At 43.8% G+C, this 27,024-nt stretch overlaps 1 protein-coding gene across 1 annotated transcript in view; it reads right to left on the bottom strand.

The window, feature by feature from the left end:
• LOC306937946 (glutamate receptor ionotropic, kainate 5-like) overlaps positions 1 to 27,024 on the bottom strand; it is a gene marked incomplete at its 3' end in the record, with an annotated part of 108,160 nt that overhangs the window by 45,321 nt on the left and 35,815 nt on the right. Inside the window, exons 7-11 of the mRNA XM_079521970.1 lie at positions 25,512 to 25,673; positions 21,147 to 21,299; positions 15,295 to 15,399; positions 8,897 to 9,004; positions 7,996 to 8,199 (exon numbers count right to left, since the gene is read on the bottom strand). Coding sequence (XP_079378096.1) covers positions 7,996 to 8,199; positions 8,897 to 9,004; positions 15,295 to 15,399; positions 21,147 to 21,299; positions 25,512 to 25,673 — 732 coding nt within the window. The remainder of the gene's footprint in view (positions 1 to 7,995; positions 8,200 to 8,896; positions 9,005 to 15,294; positions 15,400 to 21,146; positions 21,300 to 25,511; positions 25,674 to 27,024) is intronic.

Here is a 27,024-nt window from a genome sequence, read left to right as displayed (position 1 = left end):
AAAATGTTCCTGTTACCCAACAAGACCAGATAAGGGTGAAGTGTGAATAATGTTTTTGGTTCTATTTGGAGCAATTTGTCCACTTATACAACACTGAAAGTACACGGTAGATGCAAACCTTGTATCTCCACATTTCATCTTTTATTATATATCTTTTGTAAATGATCTGCCATCAAACAAGTGTTGCACAAAAGTAGTGAAAACAGCGGATCTACAGTTGGAGGCCATCGACATTGTCCTTTTATTTTTGCTGAGGTTTGCGTGATCTGCGCAAAAGGACAGTTAACCCATTTTGGGCGGGAACCCCTTTTGGTGTTTTAAACATTATGTTATAATTTAGCTATTGAAAAATAGCAGATCTACAAGCTCATAGCGCGCCACCGAGTGGCGCGCTACGAGCTTGTAGGTCTGCTATTTTTGAAAAATCGTGAAAATATTTATTTAAAAAAAACTGGAGGATTTAGAAGGATTTTTTTAAATGTTGAGGTCAGGCCTAAATGGGTCAAATGATAAGGGACAATATCGGTGGCACCCAACTGTACACGCTCACAACGAGATGCGACACGTTGTGACTCGTCAACTTGTACTGTACATCGGCTATTTTCACCATTTAATATATTTTTAAATACCGTATCAATACAAAAAGGAAACGTTTCGGATATACAAGGTATGCAACTTTGACAATTGCATATCATTTTACAAAGTGAACAATGGCACACTTGTTCTGTGTTTTCAAGGTTAATGAGGAGCTAGCAGGGGTCTGAGTGGAGAAGGACTATTACTGTCTGTGCTGCGTGATTCTCTGGCATGTGGGAGAGTGACCATGGGGACATGCACACTCTCTTTCCAATTAAAAAACACCTCTTCTTTCACCCAAGGTGAGTACAGCGTTGTTGGTTTAAAACAACGCTTTTTTCTGTTTGAGCCAGGGTTAATGATGGCAGCTCTGTGTTTGAAAGCCCCCCCTCTTCAGTAAGTCAGTACGTAGGTTTTTTTTTAATGGATTATTGATTTCTATTATACAGAAGTACTGTGCACAATGCAGAGGTCATATATTGTATCGTGCAGCATTCTGCAAGTAACTAAGTACATTTACTTAAGTACTGTACTCAAGTACAGTTTTGAGGTATTTGTAGGCCGTACTTGAGTATTTGCAATATCCAATACTTTTACTTCTACTCCACTACATCTTAGATCCAAATATTGTACTTTTACTCCACTACATTTATTTGACAGCTTTAGTTACTAGTTACTTTGTAGATTTGGATTATTATTACAAAACATGCATTAACCACAACCCTATATACATTTTAGGCCATTTGAAAATAGCCGATCTACAAGCTCACAATGCGTCGCACATTTGAAAACTTGAAATGGGACATTCTGCATAGTGAGTATTTTCTACTTTTGGTATTTTAAGTAGGTTTACATTTTGATGCCAATACTTATGTACTTTTACTCGAGTACATTTTAAATTCCGGACTTCTACTTGTAACAAAGTATTTCTATATTGCAGTATTGATACTTTACCTAAATAAAAAAAATGTGAGTGTTTTTCCACTGGTTGTTAGAAATGATCATCCATGCATTTGTGTCTTCAAGTCTGTAACAGTATTACGCTAATTCCCTTTTCACCTAATGCTGCTGCCATATTGCTGACCAGGCCCAGGAGATCCTTTCACATCACACCCATCTTGTTCTCCTTGCATTGGTTCCCAGTAAATTATAGAATTAATTTTATGACCTGGGCCGGCTTAGCGGTGCAGGCACCTTTGCTGGTGATCCAGCATGACAGTGTGTCGTGGGTTCGAGTCCCGATCCCGACCAACTTTGCTGTGTGTCTCCCCCCCCCCCCCCCCCCCCACCATCTCTCTCCCCGTTTTCTGTCTACCTACTGTACTGTACATCTATCAATAAAGGCAAAAAGCCCTAAAAATATCGCTAGAAAAAAATAAAATAAAAAAATAAAATTCTCGTCATCACACAGAACACTCCATGGCCAGGCACCCCCATATATTTGTGACCTGCTCCAACCATACGTTCCCAGAAGGTCTCTGAGATCCTCACCCCAAGCCCTGCTGGTTGTTGCTCCCACAAAACTAAAACCTAAAGGTTACAGAGCCTTTGCTAGTTTTGCCCCCAGGCTATGGAACGACCTCCCCTATCACCTGAAATCTGTGGCCTCTGTGGACCTTTTTAAAAAACTTTTAAAGACCCACCTTTTTCAGACAGGCCTTTGTAACATATTATACCGGTAGTCCTGTATTGATTTCTTGATTTTCACCAGTGCTGTTTTCTGTCTCCTTGCTTTATTGTTGACATGTTTTGCTTTTATAGAATTAATTTTATGACCTGGGCTGGCTTAGCGGTCCAGGCACCTTGGCTAGTAATCCAGCCAAGGTGCTGGATCGCCCCTCCTATGTCCAGCTTTTGGTGTATGTGCTAACACATACTTTGTCCTACAGGTACACAAACATTAAATGCCATTGACAATGAATGGACAATTTTGAGTAACACAAACATTGAAGACGAAGGTGAGGACGCAAATTCTGATCGGAATGAGTTGATGTATGATGATGTACGATGATAAGATCACCCCTCACTTCACACGGGTGTGATTTAATTTAATTTAACACCAATCTGAAGAACAGATTCCGAGCAGCACTGCTGAATCTGTCGGCATGGGGCATTCAATCAGAACATGTGTACAGCAGAGTGCATTGTTTGTTTTTTTGTTTTTTGCAGATGGGTTCCCAGATTGCTTCTACTTTAACAGAGGCTAGTTTTATGTGCCAAAAAGCCAAAACGACTGCTTTACAACAACAGAGTTAGAAGTACTAAGCTGCATAAGCTTCCATAGTGCTAATGAAGGATAAGGTAGATTACACAGAGCCCAGACACCTCTTTGCTCTTAAGTGCATTTAATTCACCAATTGACGGCTAAATTGACACTTAAGTGACCATTTAACTGAACAGTCAAGAGTTAATTTACTAATTAATTTAACCCATTTTGGGCGGAAACCCCTTTTGGTGTAAAATCACATAAAAGATACCATGCTCCTTCAACTCTGTGGATGTCTTCCAATTTATCTCGGTCTAATTTAGGTTAATTTTACAAGACCTCAGACACCTCTGCTCCTTAATTAGCATTTAATTAGCTGATGTGTTCATGAGTAAATTATTAATAATAATAGTGTTATAAGAGTTATAATATCACACAAACAGTAAACAACCATTTATACACGCCATACAAATTATATAGCTATGTTATTTGGGATTGCACTTTAGTCTTGGTTGATTAGGTGTAATCTAAACTAAGCGAGGAGATATAATCCATGGTGTGCTTTAAGTGGCCCCTCCTGGACTGAGATCTCAGACAGCTGTGTGCTCTTTAATTAGCACTTAATTGATTAACAAGTAGACACTTGTTCCGACGATTTCACCCACTTTCATCAGTCATTGAAGCCCTGATGAGGTGCGTGCGTGCGTGCGTGCGTGCGTGCGTGCGTGCGTGCGTGCGTGCGTGCGTGTCTGTGTGTGTGTGTGTGTGTGTGTGTATGTGTGTGTGTATGTGTGTGCGCACGCGTGGATATTGGAGATAAATGCTTTCACAAAAAATTGAGAATAACATGGAAAGTGGCAATTTAAAATATAAATGGGTAGAACTGGAGAATCATAATTAGCGTGTGTGTGCGCGCTACATTTACAGAAGCAGATGAGAATGTGTGTAAGAAGACCTCTAAGCTTTTGTGTAGTTTAAGGAAATGAGCCGTTGCATTGTGTATGCATTTAGCAGACACTCTTATCAAGAGCGACCCAATCACGAGAGAACAAACAAACATTGTCGATGGACATATATTTCTGCAAGACCACTGAAACGTTGCATCTCGATGTCGTCGAGGCAGACACACCGTCAGCACTAGCAACACACACACACGCACGCGCAAAGTTCTCAAATAAATGTAGTGGAGTAAAAATACAATATTTGGATCCGAGATGTAGTGGAGTACAGTACAGTACTTAAGTAAATGCACATAGTTACTTTCCCCCACTAGCAGCACGCTTGGAGCCCTGAGAGGCGCCCCTGAGGGAGTGTCCGCACCCATAGGCGCGAAACCAGCTGCTGCCGACTCAACGCCATTCGAGCCGCACATCGATTTGCACAGAATAGTAAATAATACTGTAGGACTGAGTTGACATGGTCCACGTCTAGAAATGTCGACGATATGCAACGTTTGTGCGATTAAATAACGCCCACAATAGCGTTCTTGCAATTTACAGAAACGTACAGCTCTAGTGTTTTCTCTGGCTGGCGAACAGGCTCTTCAACTTACATCCAAAGTGCAAGGTCAGAGTAAAACCTAGTCCAGGACCTTTTTGTGCCAAGGAGTTTGAGTTTGAAAATATATATATTCAAAGATTTGCACAGATTTTCATGATCTTAAAAGAAAAACAGCAGATATACAAGCTCATAGCATGTGTGTGTGTGTGCGTGCGTGCGTGCGTGCGTGCGTGCGTGCGTGCGTGCGTGCGTGCGTGCGTGCGTGTGTGTGTAGGATGCTGAAGGATCCTGATTACAATCAAAGTCCCATATGATTAGCTTCTTAACTGCTTACTTGAGCTGCCAATGCCATTTCATCACACACAAGCATGCACATTAACTTAAGAGAGAGCAGTGACAATTATAAATATTACATTGTAAATGCCAGTGGCGGTCATTGCCCCAATGTTGAAATGTAAATATGACCGTGTATATTTCTCATGGTTCTGCTGCCGTCAGTTGCTATAATACTTTAATGGTGGGTTGTCACATTCACAATGTGTCAAACCAATTTCCCATACATATGGGATCAGTTACTGGGAGCCCGTCAGTTATTATAAAATAACTGTACGACGGGGCATCCACCCCTGAGGTGCCTTTTGGCTAAGTTGAGACTGGCAGCACAAATCATATTTTTGGCATATCCAGACTGCTTATTGCTTTTTTCAAGCCTGAACAGCAAAACACATGGAGTTTCACAAACAGATTTCTAGAAGACTAGAGTAGTAGCTACCCGTTACTTGGGAGAGTTTCTTAATCTCCATATATGGGCAAAAAGTGGGCACGCACACATGCACGGTAATACGCACGCACGCACGCACGCACACACACACACCTGGATTTATAGGAAAACTTGTATCAATCTGGATGCTCTAGGAAAACTTGCCTCAATCTGGACACTCTAACCACCCAAATGAGATATCAAACTGTCCTTTATATCACTCGCAACATGACGCATAACGATGTCATGTCCAAACTCGTTCTCTGTGGGAATGAAAAGGATATATTTTGTATTTACTTTTTTTTGAGGGGCGCTACCCCTCCTATGCCCAGCTTTGTGTGTTTGTGTACCCCATGGGAGAAATGCCTGCCGTGACTGCAGCACAGAACATTAGGATCAGCCTCCTCCAATGTCGACATGTCTGGATTTCTGCACCACGACTAGAGAGTGATATATGGCATGAAGGGCCAATCTCTATTCTTCCACCGGGTTGCTGTTTTGTTGCTCTCTGCACGGTTTTGTAAATAAGTCTACTCATTCCTACTATCATTACCATAGCAATCATTGCTGATACGTTGGCAATGTCTGAATACACAAGTTTGACCTGATCCCTTGCAAATAACAGTGTGGACACTGGACAGGCCATCCTAAAAAGATCATATTTGAGAAACAAAATTGGATTTTCCATGTAGACAAATCCAAAGACTTATTTACCACTAGAGTGGTGCCCGTTGGATATAGCGGTGCCCATTGGGCACTGGCCTACTTGGAACGATGCAAGTTGGAAATACATGCCCCACCCAGATATTATGTCTGTGTCCCTTTTATGCCCATATATGGAGTCTATGCAGACGTCAGAATGATGTCAGAACAGGCCAGCTCCATATGGACACTGGGCAGGGGCCCTGTCCAGAGCCCAGGCAGAGGCCTTTTTGGGGTGGTCCTGAATTTAAAGTCGGTGGGGCGAACGGTTCTTGAGTTACGTGGATTACAACAGTATACACACAGACATAGACTTGGTGCATTTGTAGTTGGATGGCTAACCCGCAAAGACTTTGAAGGAAAAAAGTCCTTATGCACGCCTACGGAGGGACAGGTGCGTCGGAGCAATGAACTGCAGAAGAGGAGGAAAGAGGGGAGTCCCACACACTGTCTTCACTTACAAAACTGTTATTGATGCAACGTTTTGGTTGGTAGGACCTTCGTCAGGCATCCATGGCAGGCAGCCATGCCCGACATCAGTAGCAGTTGTGTAAGTGAAGACAGTGTGTGGGACTCATTTTATATACATTTCTCTGCTCCCCTTTTCCCTCTAAACGTAATCTCTTCATTATCCGGTCTTAATGAGTTCTCTCTCTCCTGATTGGAAGAAATTGGTGTCCCGCCTGAAAATGCATTTTCTGGAGAGATACAGGGACGGGGAGATCTCTGTGACTGAACAAACTATCTATTCTATAGCAATGATTACTATTAGAATATTGAACGTTTTAACATCACTTGCAGCACCTTTAACGTACCCACGTGACACAACGTCTCAGATGTATTTGCACAAGGGATCTGTCATATTTAGGTGCCGTGGTGTTAATTAGCAAGTGTTTCCGATTCTTACTCAGATCATTTTTCTGATTAGATAATAAACGACTGCAATTAGTAACAAAGGCACATGATTAATAACTTAATGACATTATTAGTTAAAACCGTTTTCTCACACAGACCGACACATGCAATGGCTCACACATGATGATGTGTCAGTTCGACGGGAGCTGTTGACAAGCCGTTAAGTGGTTTCGGCGGTTTCCAATTTCCCAATTTAGCTTTCCTCCATTGTGCGCTCAAGGACAGTGCCGTTTAACTCAAATGATCCTAATTAAGATGAACTATTTCACAAGAGGTTATGTGGGGGAAACAGCTGGCCTGAGTGACGGGATCACTTCTGTTCATTTATGTATGCAGATCCCCATTAGCTACAACAGAAGCAATACTTATTCTCCTGGGGTCCTCAGTGCACCAAACATTACAGTACTCAAAACACAACAAAACAATATCCCAATGCAATCCATTTTTTGTAATGTGATTACATGTCCCCCAAAATCCATTAAACCGTATGGAATTTGCTAGTGTATTGGGAAACGAGTCCACACAAATTAAATAATCGTCTAATCGCAATTATTTGAGATAATCGCAAATATTTCGTCATAATTGTTTCCATGTTGACATATTTTAATATATATAAAAACAAGAATGACACGCGTATCATTAACTGCCAGGTGAAACAAGCGCGCTCCGTTGTCCCCCTTTTTCTTTTTTTCCTATTATTTTTTATTATAATTTTTTTAACGTGCATGTTTCTCTGTCACTAGTTCACAACGTGTTTTCGTTAGTTTCCGACATTCTTTTGTTGGTTCAATCACTGTGTTATAGCTTTCCTGTAGCTCCAGTTAGCTCATAACATTAGCTGCTGTTGTCACTGTTGCAGAGTACGGGTTCACTTCTGTGTTGCGTTCAAGGACTATTAAATGAGGACAGGAAGCGAAGACCATACGGTGGACTCCATGTTGCTCCCTGGAAGGAAAGAAACATGCGCAATTGAGACCAAGCAAGCTGAACGCGTTAGTGTTGGCTGCATATAGCCCATTGCGCATGTTTCTTTCCTTCCAGGGAGCAACATGGAGTCCACCGTATACGGTCTTCGCTTTCTGTCCTCATTTAATAGTCCTTGGTTGCGTTGTTTCAGAGTATGGGTTCAGGCTCCCATTGGCTTAAGACTTAGGAGGCAGCCAATCATGACTAGGTCACTACTAGAAGCAACCAATCATGACTAGGTCACTACTAGAAGCAACCAATCATGACTAGGTCACTACTAGAAGCAGCCAATCATGAGTAGGTCGCTAAAAGAAAATTAGCGATTAGAAGCCCAGGTTTACACCCGGCAAAAATCTGAAATAGCACTCACCCTGTTGATGAGTTCTCCCACCATGCCAGTCCAGGAGCCATTGGGTTCTGGAGCTCCGTACAGGCCGTCGTCGACCAGTTTGATCTTGAAGGAGAACTTCAGGATATCTGCCAGCTCCCTCAGCATGTCGACACAGAAGCCTTCATACTGGTCATTTCCATGGAGCTCCTGGTGGTTGGCCTTACGCATCACATAGGGGTTTTCCTGGATATCAGTCAAACAATTAGTACATACTGTCCATACTGTATAGTCAGTCAGTCAGTCAGTCAGTCAGTCAGTCAGTCAGTCAGTCAGTCAGTTGATCAATCAATACATTGAACAATTAGCCTATGAAGTACTCAATCAATAAAAAAACAAGCCATAATTAATAAACCAATCAACAAATCACTTACTCAATCTGTCAATTAACCAATACAGTAATTAATCAATAGATCAATCAGCAAGGCAATCAATTACTCAAATTATGCATCCACACATTGGCAAACATCCACTAATTCAATTAATCTCACAAAACAATGAATTACAAATCAATCAATCAATATTTCTATAGCACATTTTATAGATTTTTATCATTTATAGGCTATACATTGTGTTTCACATAAGTATAGCAGTAAGGTTAAACTCATGTATTTGCCAGTTGTTAACAATTCAACAACTGGCAGCAGGGAATATAATTGTTTTCTGAACAATTTATTCCCATGATTAGTGATTTTCGAATCTTTATATAATTTAATTAATTATGTAATTACTATACACTAACGTGTGTGTGTGTGTGTGTGTGTGTGTGTGTGTGTGTGTGTGTGTGTGTGTGTGTGTGTGTGCGTGCGTGCGTGCGTGCGTGCGTGCGTGCGTGCGTGCGTGCGTGTGTGTGTGCGTGCGTGCGTGCGTGCGTGCGATTTACCAGTATGGTGGTCACAATGAGGGTCTTGTTGATCAGTGTCTCAGAGGTGTTGAGGACCAGCGAGGAGGAATTCATGAACAAGGTGTTGTTGGAGTACCAGACGCCAATCTGTCCATCACATAAAGGAGAGGAGAGAGGCAGAGAGAGAGAGAGAGAGAGAGAGAGAGAGAGAGAGAGAGAGAGAGAAAGAGAGAGAGAGAGAGAGAGAGAGAGAGAGATTCAGACAGACAGCTACATGTCCAGACAGAGAGCAAACGCCAGTAGAATGCTTAATCAATATGCAACAATCAATGAGGGATCTCCTCCTTCAGCATGGTCGTATATATACACGCAGGTCGCAGGTCTGCTGACCTCCCGGTGACTCCGTTTGACCCCGTGACCTATGGACCTCATGCTCTTTGTGTTGTTTTTAAGTGATTAACCGTTTACCGGATAATACACTGTCAAGCTGGTGGCTATACCGGTGGTGTAAAAGTAACTAAGTACATTTACTCAAGTGCTGTACTTGAGTACAACTTTGAGGTAGGCTGCTTTACTTCCCAATGTATGAATGAATGGACCATTGTAAAGCGCTTTGAGCACTTGGAAAAGCGCTATAAAAATGCAATTCATTATTATTATCTACTACCAATATTGTACTTTTACTCCACTACTGCTAGTTACTACAAGTTAGTTTTTAGTTTTGGATTATTATTACAAAACATATATATATATATATACACATACATTACCCACATCAGCACTATATACATTTCGGCCATTTGAAAATAGCCGATCCACAAGTTCACAATGCGTCGCATTGCGTCTCACAGGGAAGGCCTGGAGTCAATGTCTACCAGACTGGATAAGGCCAGTCCACTGAGGGACACCTCACCTTACTTACTTACCTAACCTTGTTTATCACATTTGTACGTGATAATATAAAAAAGCACTGATAATATTAATAATAATAAAGCACATTGTAAAGGATAGTGCTAGCATACAGTAGTAAATAGAGTTTACGATGATAATGATGATGATGGATGAATTGCATTTTTATAGCTTTATAGAGCTTTTCCAAGTGCTCAAATCGCATTACAATGGTTCATTCATTCATACATTGGGAGGTGAAGCGGCAAACAGTCGACGCCAGCGGCTTCACACACCAATGGTGGCAAGCTAACATCGACCGACTCATTGGAGTCAATGTGGGGTTCAGTGTCATGCACAAGGACACTTCGACATGTGGACAGGATTCAAACCCCCGACGCACGGATCATTGGATGACCTACTGTACTTCCTGAGCCACAGCTGCCCAATGATGATGATGATGATTACTATTACTAAATGGTAAATGGTAAATGGTGCATTTATATAGCGCCTTTATCCAAGGCGCTTTACATAGATTGTGCATTACATTCACCCATTCACACACACATTCATACACCGATTGCGGCGGAAGCCATGCAAGGTACCAGCCAGCACATCGGGAGCAATTTGGGGTTCAGTGTCTTGCCCAAGGACACTTCGACATGTAGCCAGGAGGAGCCGGGATTCGAACCGCCGACCCATGGATCATTGGACGACCTGCTCTACCTCTTGAGCCACAGTACTACTACACTATTATTATTACTTTATATCAATCACGGTTTGTTTTAACAGTGGGCGACAGCCTGGAGTATTTTCCGGAAGTGTGTTATTTGTCTATGGGACCCGGCAACTCTTGGGGATAGCAGGCGAAGAGGCGATACTCAAAAAATCGTTCAAAAACATGAAAATATTTAATGTTTTGGACGACATTGTCTGGCGATAGCCAATCAAATTCATGTATTGCTTTGTTTACCCTCCATGCGGAACCATACCACCAATTTGGTTGCTAGTTCCACTTTGCAATGTAAGTTCACTGGACCACAGCAGCGTAATTTTACATGCGCTTCAAAGCGAGGACATGTATGGAAATGACAGGAGGAACGCAAACTAGGAGATGTTTTATCGCCCAGAGTCACCGCTGTTCGCCCGCTGTTAAAACGTAGGATCAGACTAGGTGGACGTGTCTAAAGCAGGCCGTATACTCGCTAAGACACCATTGAGAACCAACGCCAAGCCCGGTATAGACTAGTAAATATTTTTGTCACTCCATGCCCACTAGACTGCCACTCTGCCAGTTAGAGCTACAGTCTCTCTGGGGAACAAACAATAAAGCAATACTGGTGCCATTCTATTGTGAAAACACTATAAAACATCCTACAAAACTCCCCACACAAAACCAGGTTACAGGTGAAAATAAATCACAGTACAGTATGTTTTATGTAAATAAAAATGTCAACTTTTTCTACATTTCTTGCGCACAGCAGCAGCCATTTCAATTGGTATCACAAGGTCAAAACCTACTAAATGACTGGACTGCTAAATGTCTGGACTGCTAAAGGACGCGTTTAATCTGAAATAAAGGGAGTGGCGACACTCAGCCAAGGCGAGTGATGAAGTTATAGGATATTATATTACAGTATATTGCAATATTCCATTCTTATTCAGGCAATACGTTTGGAATGAGAATAGTGGAACAGATGTAAATGCCTTTGGAGGACAGTGAGGACATAATTGAAGACCCCTGTGGGAGTAGTTGAGACTGTGGAGAATGGCCCCTGATGACGCAATAGGAAACTGTTTGAATAATTTTGAAAGAGCAATAGCCAATGGGGAAACTCCAACACTGAGCTGGCCGACCAGTGGTGTAACTTCGTCAGTCAGTCAGTCAGTCAGTCAGTCAGTCAGTCAGTCAGTCAGTCAGTCAGTCAGTCAGTGAGTCAGTCAGTCAGTCAGTCAGTCAGTCAGTCAGTCAGTCAGTCAGTCAGTCAGTCAGTCAGTCAGTCAGTCAGTGAGTCAGTCAGTCAGTCAGTCAGTCAGTCAGTGACATTTGCATGTATAGTATAAGGCAGCATTGCCCCGCTGTTGCGGCCCGGCCAAAAATAAGTAATATAAATAATAAGTAAGTATATTACAAGGAGATAATAGGAGGCTATGGCTCAATTTAGGGGCCTTTTATTGCATACTTAACTAGCTAGTGACCCCATTTAACCCTGCGGTGATGGTTATTGATCTCAGCTTTAGATGTTCTCTTGGGTGCTTCCGTAGGATTCTATAGCTAATGACATATGGGTGATATTTCTTCATGTATTCTAAAGGGAAGTGAGCAGCCTGCTTTCCTGTTATTTTCTCTTTTCATTGGGACGGGCATAGATATAGAAATACAGCAGTGGCATTTGATATCAACCTCAATCAACCTTCTTAATTCCAAGGACCCCCAGTTTGATAAGGTGCCGTCAACGGTCAGTGTGAATGTTGGGTCCCGACTATCAATCCCTGGAACTACAACAGGGACCCCCGGGGGTCCCTGGACTCCACTGTGAACCATATCAAGGACCACTGGGGGTCCCTGGACTCCACATGTGAACAATCAACATCTGATTCCTGGCCCTAAATTGCATTTTCATCTGGAATCATTGTTTTGCAAACTGATTTCTATAATAATTCTTTAAATTATTATATTTATTTTTGTATTATGTTAGGGGTATGTTTGATGGTTTAAATTACTTTGGTATTATGATCCTATTGGAAATTATGAACTGTAATCAGACAAGACTTGAGTGGTGTGTGCATGTTCATCTGCGTGCATGCGTCTGTGCTCGCATATACCCACTGACTATATTCCACTGCATCACTGTACATGATTCTTCACTAACACTGTCCTTTTAATCTAAAAAACAACAACACTTGAACGATTTATTTTAGTTATTGTTATGCCGGCTCTTATTTCTTCTCTCCATCATAAATGATGATCATTCTAGGGACATTAATTTAAGTGTACTACATGCGCCACTTTAATGCCTTAAGAGAGAAATATTAATGAACCAAGGAGAGCATAAATCATAGACTCCACCAATTTCACAAAGCTTTCCCTGGAGACTGGTTTGCTATGCGAATGAAAACCAATGGACCAGGAGCTTTTCATATAGTCTGAGGTGGGGGAACCCCCCGCCCCTTAAAGGACCTATAACATACAATTCAACTTTTTCAATTTATTTTGTGTTTTTGGGGCTCCCATATGTGTTTTCTATCCCCACAAATAACCAATTTTGAACAATCAGGCTTTCATATCATATGGGTGCTTTAATGGAAATTGCTATCAGAACAGCTCGACTGATTTTGTCCTCATCGTGATGTCATCAATGTCACCCTACTTTGTATAATTCCTCCTCTTCTTCAGTCTTCAGTTCCAAATTTGCATTTCCACTTTGTTTACAATGTCCACCATTGATGATTTTCCAAGCTGGCATGGAATGGAAACAAGCCTGGTTTCATCTAGCATCAGTATTATAATGACTCAAATATTAAATAATCTGCATATCAGCACCCCCACCACCTCAGGACATTGTGGTACTGCAGCTAAAACTGCTTTCAAAGTCCAGAAAGAAATGACGACGACTGGTTATATCAGAGTGGTGATTGAGGCTCAAACCATTAGAAATAACTTTGAGGGACATAGACAATATGATATTAAATATTAAAAGCAGTTTTAAAATGCATGTTATTTGCGCTTTAAGACCTCACTTGTCTCTGCACCCCTCTTGTAATGCTCATGGCGCCTCATGGGTGCCTTACACTTTGGAAACCATTGCAACCTACAGTTGGAGGCCATCGATATTGTCCTTTTCTTTTTGCTGAGGTTTGCGTGATCTGCGCAAAAGGACAGTTAACCCATTTTGGGCGGGAACCCCTTTTGGTGTTTTAAACATTATGTTATAATTTAGCTATTGAAAAATAGCAGATCTACACGCTCATAGCGCGCCACCGAGTGGCGCGCTACGAGCATGTAGGTCTGCTATTTTTTTTAAATCGTGAAAATATTTATTTCAGAAAACTGGAGGATTTAGAAGGATTTTTTTTAAATGTTGAGGTCAGGCCTAAATGGGTCAAATGATAAGGGACAATATCGGTGGCACCCAACTGTAGTAGGTTATATGAGTGGTTCCCAAACCTTTTAGCTCGAGACCCAAAAGAGACCCGAACTAGTGAAAATAGCAAATCTACAAGCTCACAACGCGTGGCTTCGTGCAATGTTGGGAGCTTGCAGATGTGCTATTTTCGCTAAACTTATTGGTTTTGGAATTGTTTTTATTTGATGCAAAGTTGTGATCTTTGTTTTAAATGGATTTTTTATCATTTGAAACGGTACTCAATATGTATCCCACTGTTTGGGTGGGTTATATTATGCTGTTCGGTCAAAAACTCCTAAGTCCTAATATCTGATGAGAATCCAAAAGTCAATATGACTTGGAAATTGTAGACATGTACACCGAGTCTCTGCAGAAAATAGCAATATACGCGTAAGCTCACAAAGTCGCTTTGTGAGCTTATAGATTTGCTATTTTCGCAGAATGTTCACCCCAGAATAGGAACGCTATAGGGCTTCTTTTGTTCAAAAATATAAATTGGTAAATAGCAGGAGATAATGGGAGCTATACCTCAATTTAGGGGCTTTTTACTGCATACTTAACTAGCTAGTGACCCCATTTGACCCTGTGGTGATGGATATTGATCTTTGTTCTTTTAATGTTCTCCTGGCTGCTTCCTCAGGATTCTAGAGCTAATGAGACGTGGCTTTTGTTCAGATTTTCTTTTTTTCTAAAGGGAAGTGCATGCATGGGACAGACAGAGAGAGCTGACTAGACATACTGGACATGGGACAGACAGAGAGAGCTGACGAGACATACTGACTAGACATACATGGGACATGGGACAGACATAGATAGCTGACTAGACATACTGGACATAAGACCCCCGACACTTTATTGCGTTTGCGCGCCCAGTGAATGAAGACGCGTGCGTTCAGCGCACCGCCAGCACTATCGCCGGCTGCTCCCATAGAGTTAAAAGGCTGCTAGAGTTAAAAGGCTGCTCCCATAGAGTTAAAAGGCTGCTCCCATAGAGTTAAAAGGCTGCTCCCATAGAGTTATAAGGCTTCTCCCATAGAGTTATGAGGCTGCTCCCATAGTTATAAGGCTGCTCCCATAGAGTTATGAGGCTGCTCCCATAGAGTTATAAGGCTGCTCCCATAGAGTTAAAAGGCTGCTCCCATAGAGTTAAAAGGCTGCTCCCCTATAGAGTTAAAAGGCTGCTCCCCATCCTCCCCAGGAGGAAGTTACTAATGTTGCTATGGAGAGGAATGGCTGGAGCTATCTGGTGGAGCTGTTGCCCCCGTGACCCGTCTACAGATAAGCGGTTGAAGATGGATGGATGGATGCATACCAGTCCATGTAAACCGGTATGTATGAATGTTTTGTATGTATTTATGTATGCAAGCATATGCATTGTATGTAAACCATTGGGACAATGTGGTCCATGTTGTGGCTCCTGACCTCTTTATGACCTCCGGGGTGTTTTTCGAGGACCCTGAGAGTGTAGTTGGTCCTCTGGCCTTTGCTGTTGAACTCCACCCGACCCGTCAGACCATCGTACTCCACCTGGGAGAGAGATACACACACACACACACACACACACACACACACACACACACACTGCAGTTACCAGACCATCGTACTCCACCTGGGAGAGAGATAGGCGGAGGAAGAGAGATTTCAATTAGAAAATTAATCAATTTCACAAGCACACATCACCGCACTCACGCACGCACGCACGCACGCACGCACACACACACACTGCAGTTACCTAGGCTGTATACCATTATTATGATAGCTCTATGCCTATACTGCAGAGTAAAATCCTGTATAGAAATGTGTCTTCAGAGGTCCAGTTGGTTACATTTGTGCACTCTCTGAGTTAAACTGACACTCAGTGTGTTACAGTGTGGCAATATTATTCATGCCAACAAGTTAACTGACAGAGAGAGAGAGAGAGAGAGAGAGAGAGAGAGAGAGAGAGAGAGAGAGAGAGAGAGAGAGAGAGAGAGAGAGAGAGAGAGAGGAAGTGAAACAAACGTGAAAGAAAGAATGAGAGAGAAAAAAGACACAGTGAGAACCATTAAACAAGTACAGAGGAGAAAGTGAGATTAAAGGAGGGTAAATAGTGAAACATAATGAGAACAGAACAGAAAGCAAGGAGCTGTACGTTGCTGGGATACATAAGAAGACAGAGAGAGAGAGAGAGAGAGAGAGAGAGAGAGAGAGAGAGAGAGAGAGAGAGAGAGAGAGAGAGAGAGAGAGAGAGAGAGAGATAGTGTGCAACTGGGATAGTAATCAACTACAATCAGGTCTTTGCTTTGGTTACTTTATACTGCATGGGGACTTAAGGACGATGGAGCTAATTGAATTGAAGAGGAAATGAACTGTTAATGGGCAGAGAGAGAGAGCGAGAGAGAGAGAGAGAGAGAGAGAGAAGGGGGACAGAGAGAAGGGGGACAGAGAGAAGGGGGACAGAGACAGACAGAGACCGGATACAGATACAGGAAGAGGATAAAAAGAGGCAGATTGAGATAACGCCCAGAGGAAAAAGGACAGCTAGGGGACGAGGGGAGAGGAGAGGAACAGAGCCTAGCGAGGGGAGAGGAGAGGAACAGAGCCTAGCGAGGGGAGAAGAGAGGAACAGAGCCTAGCGAGGGGAGAGGAGAGGAACAGAGCCTAGCGAGGGGAGAGGAACAGAGCCTAGCGAGGGGAGAGGAGAGGAACAGAGCCTAGCGAGGGGAGAGGAACAGAGCCTAGCGAGGGGAGAGGAGAGGAACAGAGCCTAGCGAGGGGAGAGGAGAGGAACAGAGCCTAGCGAGAGGAGAGGAACAGAGCCTAGCGAGGGGAGAGGAACAGAGCCTAGCGAGGGGAGAGGAGAGGAACAGAGCCTAGCGAGAGGAGAGGAACAGAGCCTAGCGAGAGGAGAGGAGAGGAATAGAGCCTAGCGAGAGGAGAGGAGAGGAACAGAGCCTAGCGAGGGGAGAGGAGAGGAATAGAGCCTAGCGAGAGGAGAGGAACAGAGCCTAGCGAGGGGGGAGGAGAGGAACAGAGCCTAGCGAGAGGAGAGGAACAGAGCCTAGCGAGGGGAGAGGAACAGAGCCTAGCGAGGGGAGAGGTGAGGAACAGAGCCTAGCGAGGGGAGAGGAGAGGAACAGAGCCTAGCGAGAGGAGAGGAACAGAGCCTAGCGAGGGGAGAGGAGAGGAATAGAGCCTAGCGAGAGGAGAGGAACAGAGCCTAGCGAGGGGGGAGGAGAGGAACAGAGCCTAGCGAGGGGAGAGGAACAGAGCCTAGCGAGGGGAGAGGAGAGGAACAGAGCCTAGCGAGGGGAGAGGAGAGGAACAGAGCCTAGCGAGGGGAGAGGAGAGGAACAGAGCCTAGCGAGAGGAGGGGAACAGAGCCTAGCGAGGGGAGAGGAGAGGAACAGAGCCTAGCGAGGGGAGAGGAACAGAGCCTAGCGAGGGGAGAGGAACAGAGCCTAGCGAGGGGAGGGGAGAGGAACAGAGCCTAGCGAGAGGAGAGGAACAGAGCCTAGCGAGGGGAGAGGAACAGAGCCTAGCGAGGGGAGAGGAGAGGAACAGAGCCTAGTGAGGGGGGAGGAACAGAGCCTAGCGAGGGGAGGGGAGAGGAACAGAGCCTAGCGAGAGGAGAGGAACAGAGCCTAGCGAGGGGAGAGGAACAGAGCCTAGCGAGGGGAGAGGAACAGAGCCTAGCGAGGGGAGAGGAACAGAGCCTAGCGAGGGGTGAGGAGAGGAACAGAGCCTAGCAAGAGGAGAGGAACAGAGCCTAGCGAGGGGAGAGGAGAGGAACAGAGCCTAGCGAGGGGAGAGGAGGGGAACAGAGCCTAGCGAGGGGAGAGGAGAGGAACAGAGCCTAGCGAGGGGAGAGGAACAGAGCCTAGCGAGGGGAGGGGAGAGGAACAGAGCCTAGCGAGAGGAGAGGAACAGAGCCTAGCGAGGGGAGAGGGACAGAGCCTAGCGAGGGGAGAGGAGAGGAACAGAGCCTAGCGAGGGGAGAGGAACAGAGCCTAGCGAGGGGAGAGGAACAGAGCCTAGCGAGAGGAGAGGAACAGAGCCTAGCGAGGGGAGAGGAACAAAGCCTAGCGAGGGGAGAGGAGAGGAGAGGAACAGAGCCTAGCGAGGGGAGAGGAGAGGAGAGGAACAGAGCCTAGCGGGGGAGAGGAGAGGAACAGAGCCTAGCGAGGGGAGAGGAGAGGAACAGAGCCTAGCGAGGGGAGAGGAGAGGAACAGAGCCTAGCGAGGGGAGAGGAGAGGAACAGAGCCTAGCGAGGAGAGATAGAAAACAATAAAAGTCGGGCGAGGGACAGCGGAGGGGAGCGGAGGGACAGAAGAAGAGAGAGAGAGAGACAGAGAGATGGCATGAATGAGATGAAGAGGACGTTTATAGAGAGAGAGTGAGCAGGCAGTCCAGGGCAAGCTAGCAGACGAGCACTGTTCACCACATCTGTGACAGAGCTGAGACTCCCTGAGAGACACTGAGATGTATTATTGCAGTGGTTTTCAACCCTTTTCATATCAAGGCCCATTATTTATTCAGCATTGGACCCACGGACCACCATGTGATGAGATTTAGTCTCTCAGACCCAAATTTTGTTGTCATTGGATAAGATTTTGTCCACAATTCCATGCTGTATTGATGTTGGTAGTACTGTACAAGAGATAACAGGCAAAGGTTGATCAAAATAAGAGATATTTTACATTCTCTCTAAATGTGTAGACTTAAGTAATGCAGATTTTAACAATAATTTAACTCTTGAGAGGGTAAAATTTTACCCTCTCGAGAGTTAAAGATCTATAAGGGTCAATTTTGTTACCAACTCTCCATCATTTAGCTGGGGACCACCTGGAACCACTGGTGGTCCCCGGACCACTGGTTGAAAACAATTGTATTATTGTGTTGTGAGCTTGTAGATCTGCTATTTTCACTAGTCTGGGTCCTGGGAGAAGGTCTAATTTCTGTTTTGGGTCACAGGCCCAAACCCCTTGGAAGCCACTGCTGTATAGGGTTGGACACATGATGACGTGATCAGAAGAACAGAGCATAATATGATAAGAATAAGTTACTTTATGGCCTCTACCAGATGCATCTGGGGTCAATAATGAACGTGATGTATTATAGAGTTAGGACACAACAAGATGCATCTCGTATCAATTACATACAGTAGGCGAGGCGTCGTTAGATGACCATGGGCTATTCATGGCAGTGTGTATGTGTGTGTGTGTGTGTGTGTGTGTGTGTGTGTGTGTGTGTGTGTGTGCATTCAAGTGTGCACAAGTCATTATGTACTCATTATGTACTCGTTCCATTGTGCGTGGCAGTACACGACATGTTAATGTGCACATGCAATTGTGTTTGAGTGCATGTGTGTGTGTGTGTGTGTGTGTGTGTGTGTGTGTGTGTGTGTGTGTGTGTGTGTGTGTGTGTGTGTGTGTGTGTGTGTGTGTGTGTGTGTGTGTCGTGTGTGTGTCGTGTGTGTGTACAGTATGTGTGCCTGCAAGTTGTGTGAGCGGAGGTGCAATCGATGGGTGTCCGTGTGTATGCGCTTGCACATAATGCTTAGGCACATGTGTTTGTGTGCATGTTTCAAGATGAATTACCCTGTAAAACAGAGACAGCCAAACAAGGAACAGAGGGAGATTGAGTGAGACATGAGAGGGACCAAGTAAGAGAGAGAGAGAGAGAGAGAGAGAGAGAGAGAGAGAGAGAGAGAGAGAGAGAGAGAGAGAGAGAGAGAGAAATAGCGAGGTAGTTAGAGAGAGTGAGTTGCGGCGATGAAAGGGAGAGGGAGAGAGAGAAAGTGAGGTAGAGAGAGCCGATTGTGGAGGTGGCTAAGTAAGTATAGAGGCGACAGAATGATGAAGCAACATGTACACAGAAGAAAATGGGAGAGATCGAGAAGGAGAACGGAAATAGCACGATGGAGTGAGAGATGTGCGACACGCAGGGAGACGGAGAGACAGAGAGAGAGAGAGAGAGAGAGAGAGAGAGAGAAAGAAAAAAAAGTTAGGGGAGGAGAGGAGAGACTGAAAGAAGGAGAAATAAAGCGAGATAGAAAAGTGATGGAGAGAGTGTGGGGAGGAGTCGCGGCGAGCTGACAGGGGAGATCAAAAGACTGAGGCAGACAGACACAGAGAGAGAGAGTGAGAGAGAGAGAGAGACACACCAAAATCAATTGGATGAACGCCAGAGCTGGAGCCGGACCCGGGTGGGTGGGGGACTCCGTGAAACAGAGAGAGAGAGAGAACTCCCTCTTCTAAGTCCATTCTTTCTCTATACGCCCTGTCATTCTCTCTGCACCATTTACCATTGTACTCTGTCCTCTATCTGTCTATCTGTGTCTGTGTCTGTGTGTCTGTGTGTCTGTGTGTCTGTGTGTGTGTGTGTGTGTGTGTGTGTGTGTGTGTGTGTGTGCGCACGCGCGCGTGTGCGTGTGTGTGTGTGTGTGTGTGTGTGTGTGTGTGTGCGTTGCGCATGCCAGTGCCGTCGCTATGTATACGCGCAATACGCACTGCGAGTAGGGAAACACGTCGAGGGGGGCTACAAAATGTGCCAAAATTGCCAAGCCGACCCTCATAATAAAAATAATAATAACGCATGCCCAATCGCCCATGTGTGCATCCTCACAACCGGCAAAAATAGCCGATATGCATGAGATAACACATCGCTGTCGTCGAAGGGGGGACAGCACAAATAACACGCGAGTAGTGCAAACAAATCGTCAGCGACGTCCCTGCCGTGCGTGTGTGTGTGTGTGTGTGTGTGTGTGTGTGTGTGTGTGTGTGTGTGTGTGTGTGTGTGTGTGTGTGTGTGAGCCTCTCCTCTGGTCTGACTGTCGGTCCATAAAAACAACAATGATGACATGACAGTCATTTCAATCAGCAAAGCCTCTGTGTGTCTCTATGTGTGTGTTTGTGTGTGCTTGTGCGCGCGTGTGTGTGTATGTGTGTGATATGAGAGTCATTTCAATCTGCAGAGCCTCTCAACTCCTCATTCCATCACCTCAACACCGATCACAACACGTTCACACAGCAACGCCTACTGAACCAACACACCAGCAGTGGTGGAAAGTAATTAACCAGCTTTAACACAGAGTGTAGTGTATGTGCGCAAGCACGCACGCATGCACGCACGCACGCGCACACACACACACACACACACACACACACACACACACACACACACACACACACACACACACACACACACACACACACACACACACACACACACACACACACACACACACACACACACACACACACACACACACACACACAAAGGTGTGCCTTACCATGCGAAGGTAGTTCATGAGGCTGGTGCCGTGTTGCCAGATGAGAGGCGAGGTGCAGCTGAGCGGTTTCACTCCGATCTCCTGACTGCGGTTCAGCTCCCTCACAGCGCCCACCACCACATGCACCGCGTCGAACAACAGCGCCGAAGACAGCTGGAGAGAGAGGGAGCACAGTTCAGAATTCAGTGCATGTTGTGAAATGGCCTTAATGGAGTACAGTTGGAGGCCATCGATATATTCTTTTTGCTGAGGTTTGCGTGATCTGCGCAAAAGGACAGTTAACCCATTTTGGGCGGGAACCCCTTTTGGTGTTTTAAACATTGTTATAATTTAGCTATTGAAAAATAGCAGATCTACAAGCTCATAGCGCGCCACCAAGTGGCGCGCTACGAGCTTGTAGGTCTGCTATTTTTTTTAAATCGTGAAAATATTTATTTCAGAAAACTGGAGGATTTAGAAGGATTTTTTTTAAAATTTTGAGGTCAGGCCTAAATGGGTCAAATAATAATGGACAATATCGGTGGCACCCAACTGTATCTCTTCTTCCTATACTTCCGGGCCGCTTCCCATATGCTTCCTTCACAGGTGTTACAGATGATACTATAATTAAGGCTCTGTTCCATTTAGTGTGCAGTGGTTCTCAAACGTTTTAATTTCAACGACCCCCATCACTCTGAGAGTGTACAAATGGAACCAAATGAGTTCCATTTTGAACCCACTCAAGGACACTTGAGTGCATGAGTCAACATGCCAATAGCACAAGAGCAGCACCCTGACTCTGTTTGAGCAGAATGGAATAGAGCCTGCATTAGTATCAGCGGTAACACCTGTGAAGGAAGTAGGCAAAGGGGCCCAAGTTCTTTCCAAAATGGCGTGTGTTCACAATCTGAAGCCCATTCCCTCTTGATAAGCTTTGTTCTTAGGAGAGGTTCAAAACGTATCGTAACGTAACATAAGCAACACAACTGCAGCTAATGTCATTTAATTAATAATAGGTGTGTCTGTTGTTTAGACAAATAACATGTTATTTAGACAGAAAGCTAGGTTAGCTAGGTTGACCTATTCATATTTTTTCATTTTCGATTTTATACCCACATTTAACAAGAATATTTAAAAGACAACACTAAATAAAACGAAACAACAAAGATGCACTGGTGACAGAAAACCCAACTCTCAGGTCTTACTTGCCAGGGCAAATGTAACCACCAGCTGCTTACTACATGATCAAACAACTTGCAGTGTCCCAACAACCATCTAGGCCCCGATAAAGGTTATTTAACTATCAAGTTTCTCCGGACAAGAATCCCTGGTAAAGCAGGCTGGTTTATGTTCCTTTCACTATAAAATAATTTGTATTTTAATAGATATAAAACAACCAAATGTTCAGGACTGGTTTACAGAAACTCCAACAATACTGGAAGGTTTTAGAGCTAGTAGGTGGGTATGCTATGGAACATACAGGGACGTTTAGTTAATATAAAAAGAAAACCTCTGACATTAGGGATATTACTTATCAGTGATTCGACAGCTGGACAGTTTCAAAGTGCTTTCTCATCTTGCAGGCTTCCACACGTCTGAAGTGTGGACCCCACAGATGTATGTAGATCAAGGGTTTTCATGGATTGTTATAGCTGTTGTTTTTACAGTGTGCATCTTTTAGCATTTACAGAAAATGTTATGGTCATGCTCACAAACCATCTGAACAGCAGAATATGCATTGTAATTATTCTTGACAAGGTAGACTTCTTAAAAAGCTTACTCCACTCTGAGCATGAGGCAGGCAAGACTCCCTCTTTACATTTCTTATATAACAAACAATAGTTGTGCATAATATTAAAAAGGCCAAATAGATTTTTTTAAATGGTAAGATGATTGTATCTAAAGTTCTGTCCCACTGTTGTAATGCCATGACTCTGCCAAGTTGTATTACGTAAAGTGCCTTCAGCTGAAAGGGTTGGGTGAGGTTACTTACAAGCCCCTCGATGCTGAATCTCCTGTGCAGCTGCTTCGCAATAGAGTAGAAAAACCTAATAATTGTGATATACTGTACAGTACAGGGTTTTGGCAGTACCACAATGATACCATGGATACTGTATCATGTTCTGATTTGTATAATGGTCTTCTCCGAAATGCACACTGTGTGTTAGATTTGTTATTTCGATTTGTGTTAATATTTTTCAAGATTATTCCACATTCAACATTTTGGTTTTAAGATGTTGATATTAATTTTGTATTCATCCTTAGAACCCCAAATCACACCTTGGAAAGCATGAGTGTCTATTTCAAACAAAGTGTTTTTTGACAATAGCAGATTTTCAAGCACATAGCACACGTTGTGAGCTTGTAGAATGTAGATACATTCTCATACAGTAGATTGCTCATAGATAGAGCATTTTCAAATGGCAGATCTAAAGTCAGTATATAGGTCTAAAAGTAGGTCTGAGAGCAGGAGTGGACCTGGTGAGACGTAGGAGGGGCCCGGACAGGAGTCAACCCACAGAGCCTAGTCCCTCCACATGCCAGAATTGTGCCTCCCAGTCCCGGCAGAGTAGTTCCGGAGTGGTTCCAGCGGATTGTGTGGCCCTGGTCTTTCCCTAGTGGGTCTGATCGAGGGTAGCTACTGGGACGTAAGTCGGGACTTGATCACCCCGGCTGGGTCACCTGAGTGAGGGGTATGATGTTTGCGAGACCCGAAACCCAGATGACCTTGGGATACATCACTGAGGATACGTCCCAGGTGCATCCAAGCGATATTTTCATGGGACTCCCTGGAACCCCCCAATGAGTTCTCTCCCTACTCTTATACCTGTACCTATATATCATGTGTTTCATGCGTCGGCTGCTGCTATTTGCTGAGACAACACCTGAATGTCCCACAGGGATATCTTATCTTATGTTTGATGGTGGTTATATGAAGACCCTATAAAGACTATTCTCTCGGGTGATATTGTTTTGCTTTTCTATACGAGGATCTGTCACATGGTGAGACATATGCAGGCATCAAAGAGATTGATTCCTCCTGATGGTTTGTCTTATAATAAAGATGGAGGTGGATAGAGTGGAGGAATGAGAGAGACAGAGATTGAGTGTGACAGACACTGAGGACAAAGATGAGATGTGGTGATCAGGGGAGTTTTGCTCATTACTGTGTATGCACTTTTAGCGTTCCAAACTTTCAATCTGTTTCTGCAGCGCATGTCTTTTTCCCTCTTTGGTTTTAATAGAGGTGCTTTGTCTTGTTTGGTTGATTTTCATTTCATTTTTTGCAGGCAAAGGAATACAGTGCAATTCGTTTTGGTGCATTTTTACAAGTTCTTTTAAAAGGCCTACTCAACCCCAACCCCATTTTAGAATTTTTACATTTTAGCAATGTCATTTTTATACGGTTATGTGGAGGTCGACTGGTTATTCCAGTATTTTATTTTTATTATTATTGTTTCATATAATTTTTTGTAGGGGTGTCTTTTTTATTGTCTTTATGTGGTGGCGTGACAGCTGGCCTGTACAAAACAAATCTTTATTTGTGTGGACAAGTTGTGGACAAGTTGTATTGTACATTATTCTATTCTACCCCCCCCCCCCACACACACACACACCCTCCCTTTTTTCTCTTTTTTTTCTCTCAGTTATATCTATTCATAAGGATTTCAGGGAATATATACATTAAATAAAATAATGACGTATATGTGACACACCCATACATAACAAAAGAAAATAATGTGCCGCCTACATACTGTATAAATGCAATATAATCACTGTTTTACAAGATAAAGGGTACACACAAAAACATGCAGATTACTGCACTTGCCCTAGCCCCTTAGATAGCACTTTATGTAGACTTAGATAGCATTTTATACAGACTTATAGCATGTTACATAGACAGCACTATAATTGTATTTTATGTATGTCATAGCACTTAGTATATAGTATAGTATGTATAGTTTATATGTATAGTTTCATTATATAGATATTCCTCTGTTACGTTCTTAGCTTACGCATGTTTCATGATAACTACTTTTTATGCATGTGATGTATTACCATGCTTTTTTGTTCTTGCTTAATGTAAGTCGCTCTGAATTAAGAGCGTCTTCTAAATGCCTAAATTGTAAATTGTAATGTGCTAGTATAAAAAAATAAGTAGTATAGTGACTATAGTCGTACCCAGCAAGGAGGTGACACTGACAGTTATAAACCGCATATACTAAATCAAGTTTTAAAACAAAAAAAACACCCTCTCTCGCTGCTGATGTCACAGCTCTCCCGCCACACACACACACATACACACACACACACACACACACACGCACACGCACACGCACACGCACACGCACACACACACACCCTCCTTCGTAACGAGGCTCTCACCGCAGGGCCGGGGTAGGGGCTGATGTCACAGCCCTCCCTCCAGGAGAGGTTGAGGCTCCGGATGAACTCCAGGTAGAACGGATGGGTGTCGTTCAACATGGAGAAGCCCACGATGTTGGAGTGGCCATCCACCACGTCATCCAGCCGCAACAGTGGGAAGTCCTGATGGGGAGAGAGAGAGAGAGAGAGAGATTGAGTGTGTAACGTTCACCAAGGTGTCTTCCTCATGAGTGTTGTGCCATCACTACAGCAAGTGTAGGTTTACACATGCACACAGTGTTACAGATAAATGAGTGACGCCTGAGAACAGAGAGCATAATAAATGCAAACTAAGCAGTCCTTGTTTCATTGCTTGCATAATGGATTTCGTCAAGTTTGTCCTACAAATTGTTGTTGTCACCATCAAATGTACGGGAATACAGTATAGTAACTTTACATTGTTCATCCCAAAACGTCTGTCTCTTTCACATCACCCATCTGCAATGCTTTGGCTCGTCACCATGGCAAGGTCTTACATTTTGAAAACTATATGTTTGATGAAAAAACAAGCAAACAAAAACCTCACAGCAACTTCCCATTATGCGATAAGACTCTAACTAACACATGCTTTGTGACAGACAAAATGGCGTGGAAATGTTGGACATTTCTCAGAAAAGCACACAATGGCAGCACTGTATACTATTTCATATTCCTTCTTGTGACATATAGCACGGAGCACGGAGAACCAACCAAGCATTTCTCATGGCGGACAACATACATCCCCAAATGGAGACACTGACAGAGAGCAGCGAGGGAGAAAGACAGAGAGAGTGTAATGGAGAGGGAGAGAGAAGAGGAGAGAGACATCTCGGATGGAATAAAGGAAACAGCGGGAGATAATTAATTGTGGAGACACTGGTACTGTAGATTGAAATCCAGGGGGGAACTATATCTTCCCTGAGGTATTTTGGCTTTTATTAAGACGGCAGTAGGAATGTTAAGGGGAGAACAGACACATGAGAGAGAAAGAGGGAGAGAGAGAGAGAAGAGAGGATTCGGGAAGGCAGTGAACCAGCAGCAGGGTTGGTCGTGTCATTTTTACAGTCCAGAGTTTCTACAGTCCTCAACATTCTCAGAAGTAGGAGAAGACAAATCCATATAAAGACCTGACTGAGGAGGCAGGCAGAGAAAGAGAGAGAGAGAGAGAGAGAGAGAGAGAAAGCACAGTGCGTACGCGAAGGGACAGTGCCGCAGGGTTGTTGAGCAACACAAAATGGTCAAAGAAAAGTTTAAATGGGTGTGACCCTTTCAGTCTGTAGAGGGTATGAACATGACATCGTCATCATACCCGGAAGTTATGCGCAGCGGGAACGCCTACTGAGTGGCAAAAAAAACCAACGACTTTTTGGCCTTGACAGCCCATATACCTGTACATACAAACAGAAACGTCCTATCGGATTGCATTAGACAACGTTAAACAACATTAAACTCACTTTACCACTCGATGCCACTCGATTTGCCACTCACTTTATGC

The sequence above is a fragment of the Electrona antarctica genome (genome assembly GCF_951216825.1).
Source record: "Electrona antarctica genome assembly, chromosome: 15".
NCBI lineage: Eukaryota > Metazoa > Chordata > Actinopteri > Myctophiformes > Myctophidae > Electrona > Electrona antarctica.
This window is presented reverse-complemented; position numbering and strand designations above follow the sequence as displayed.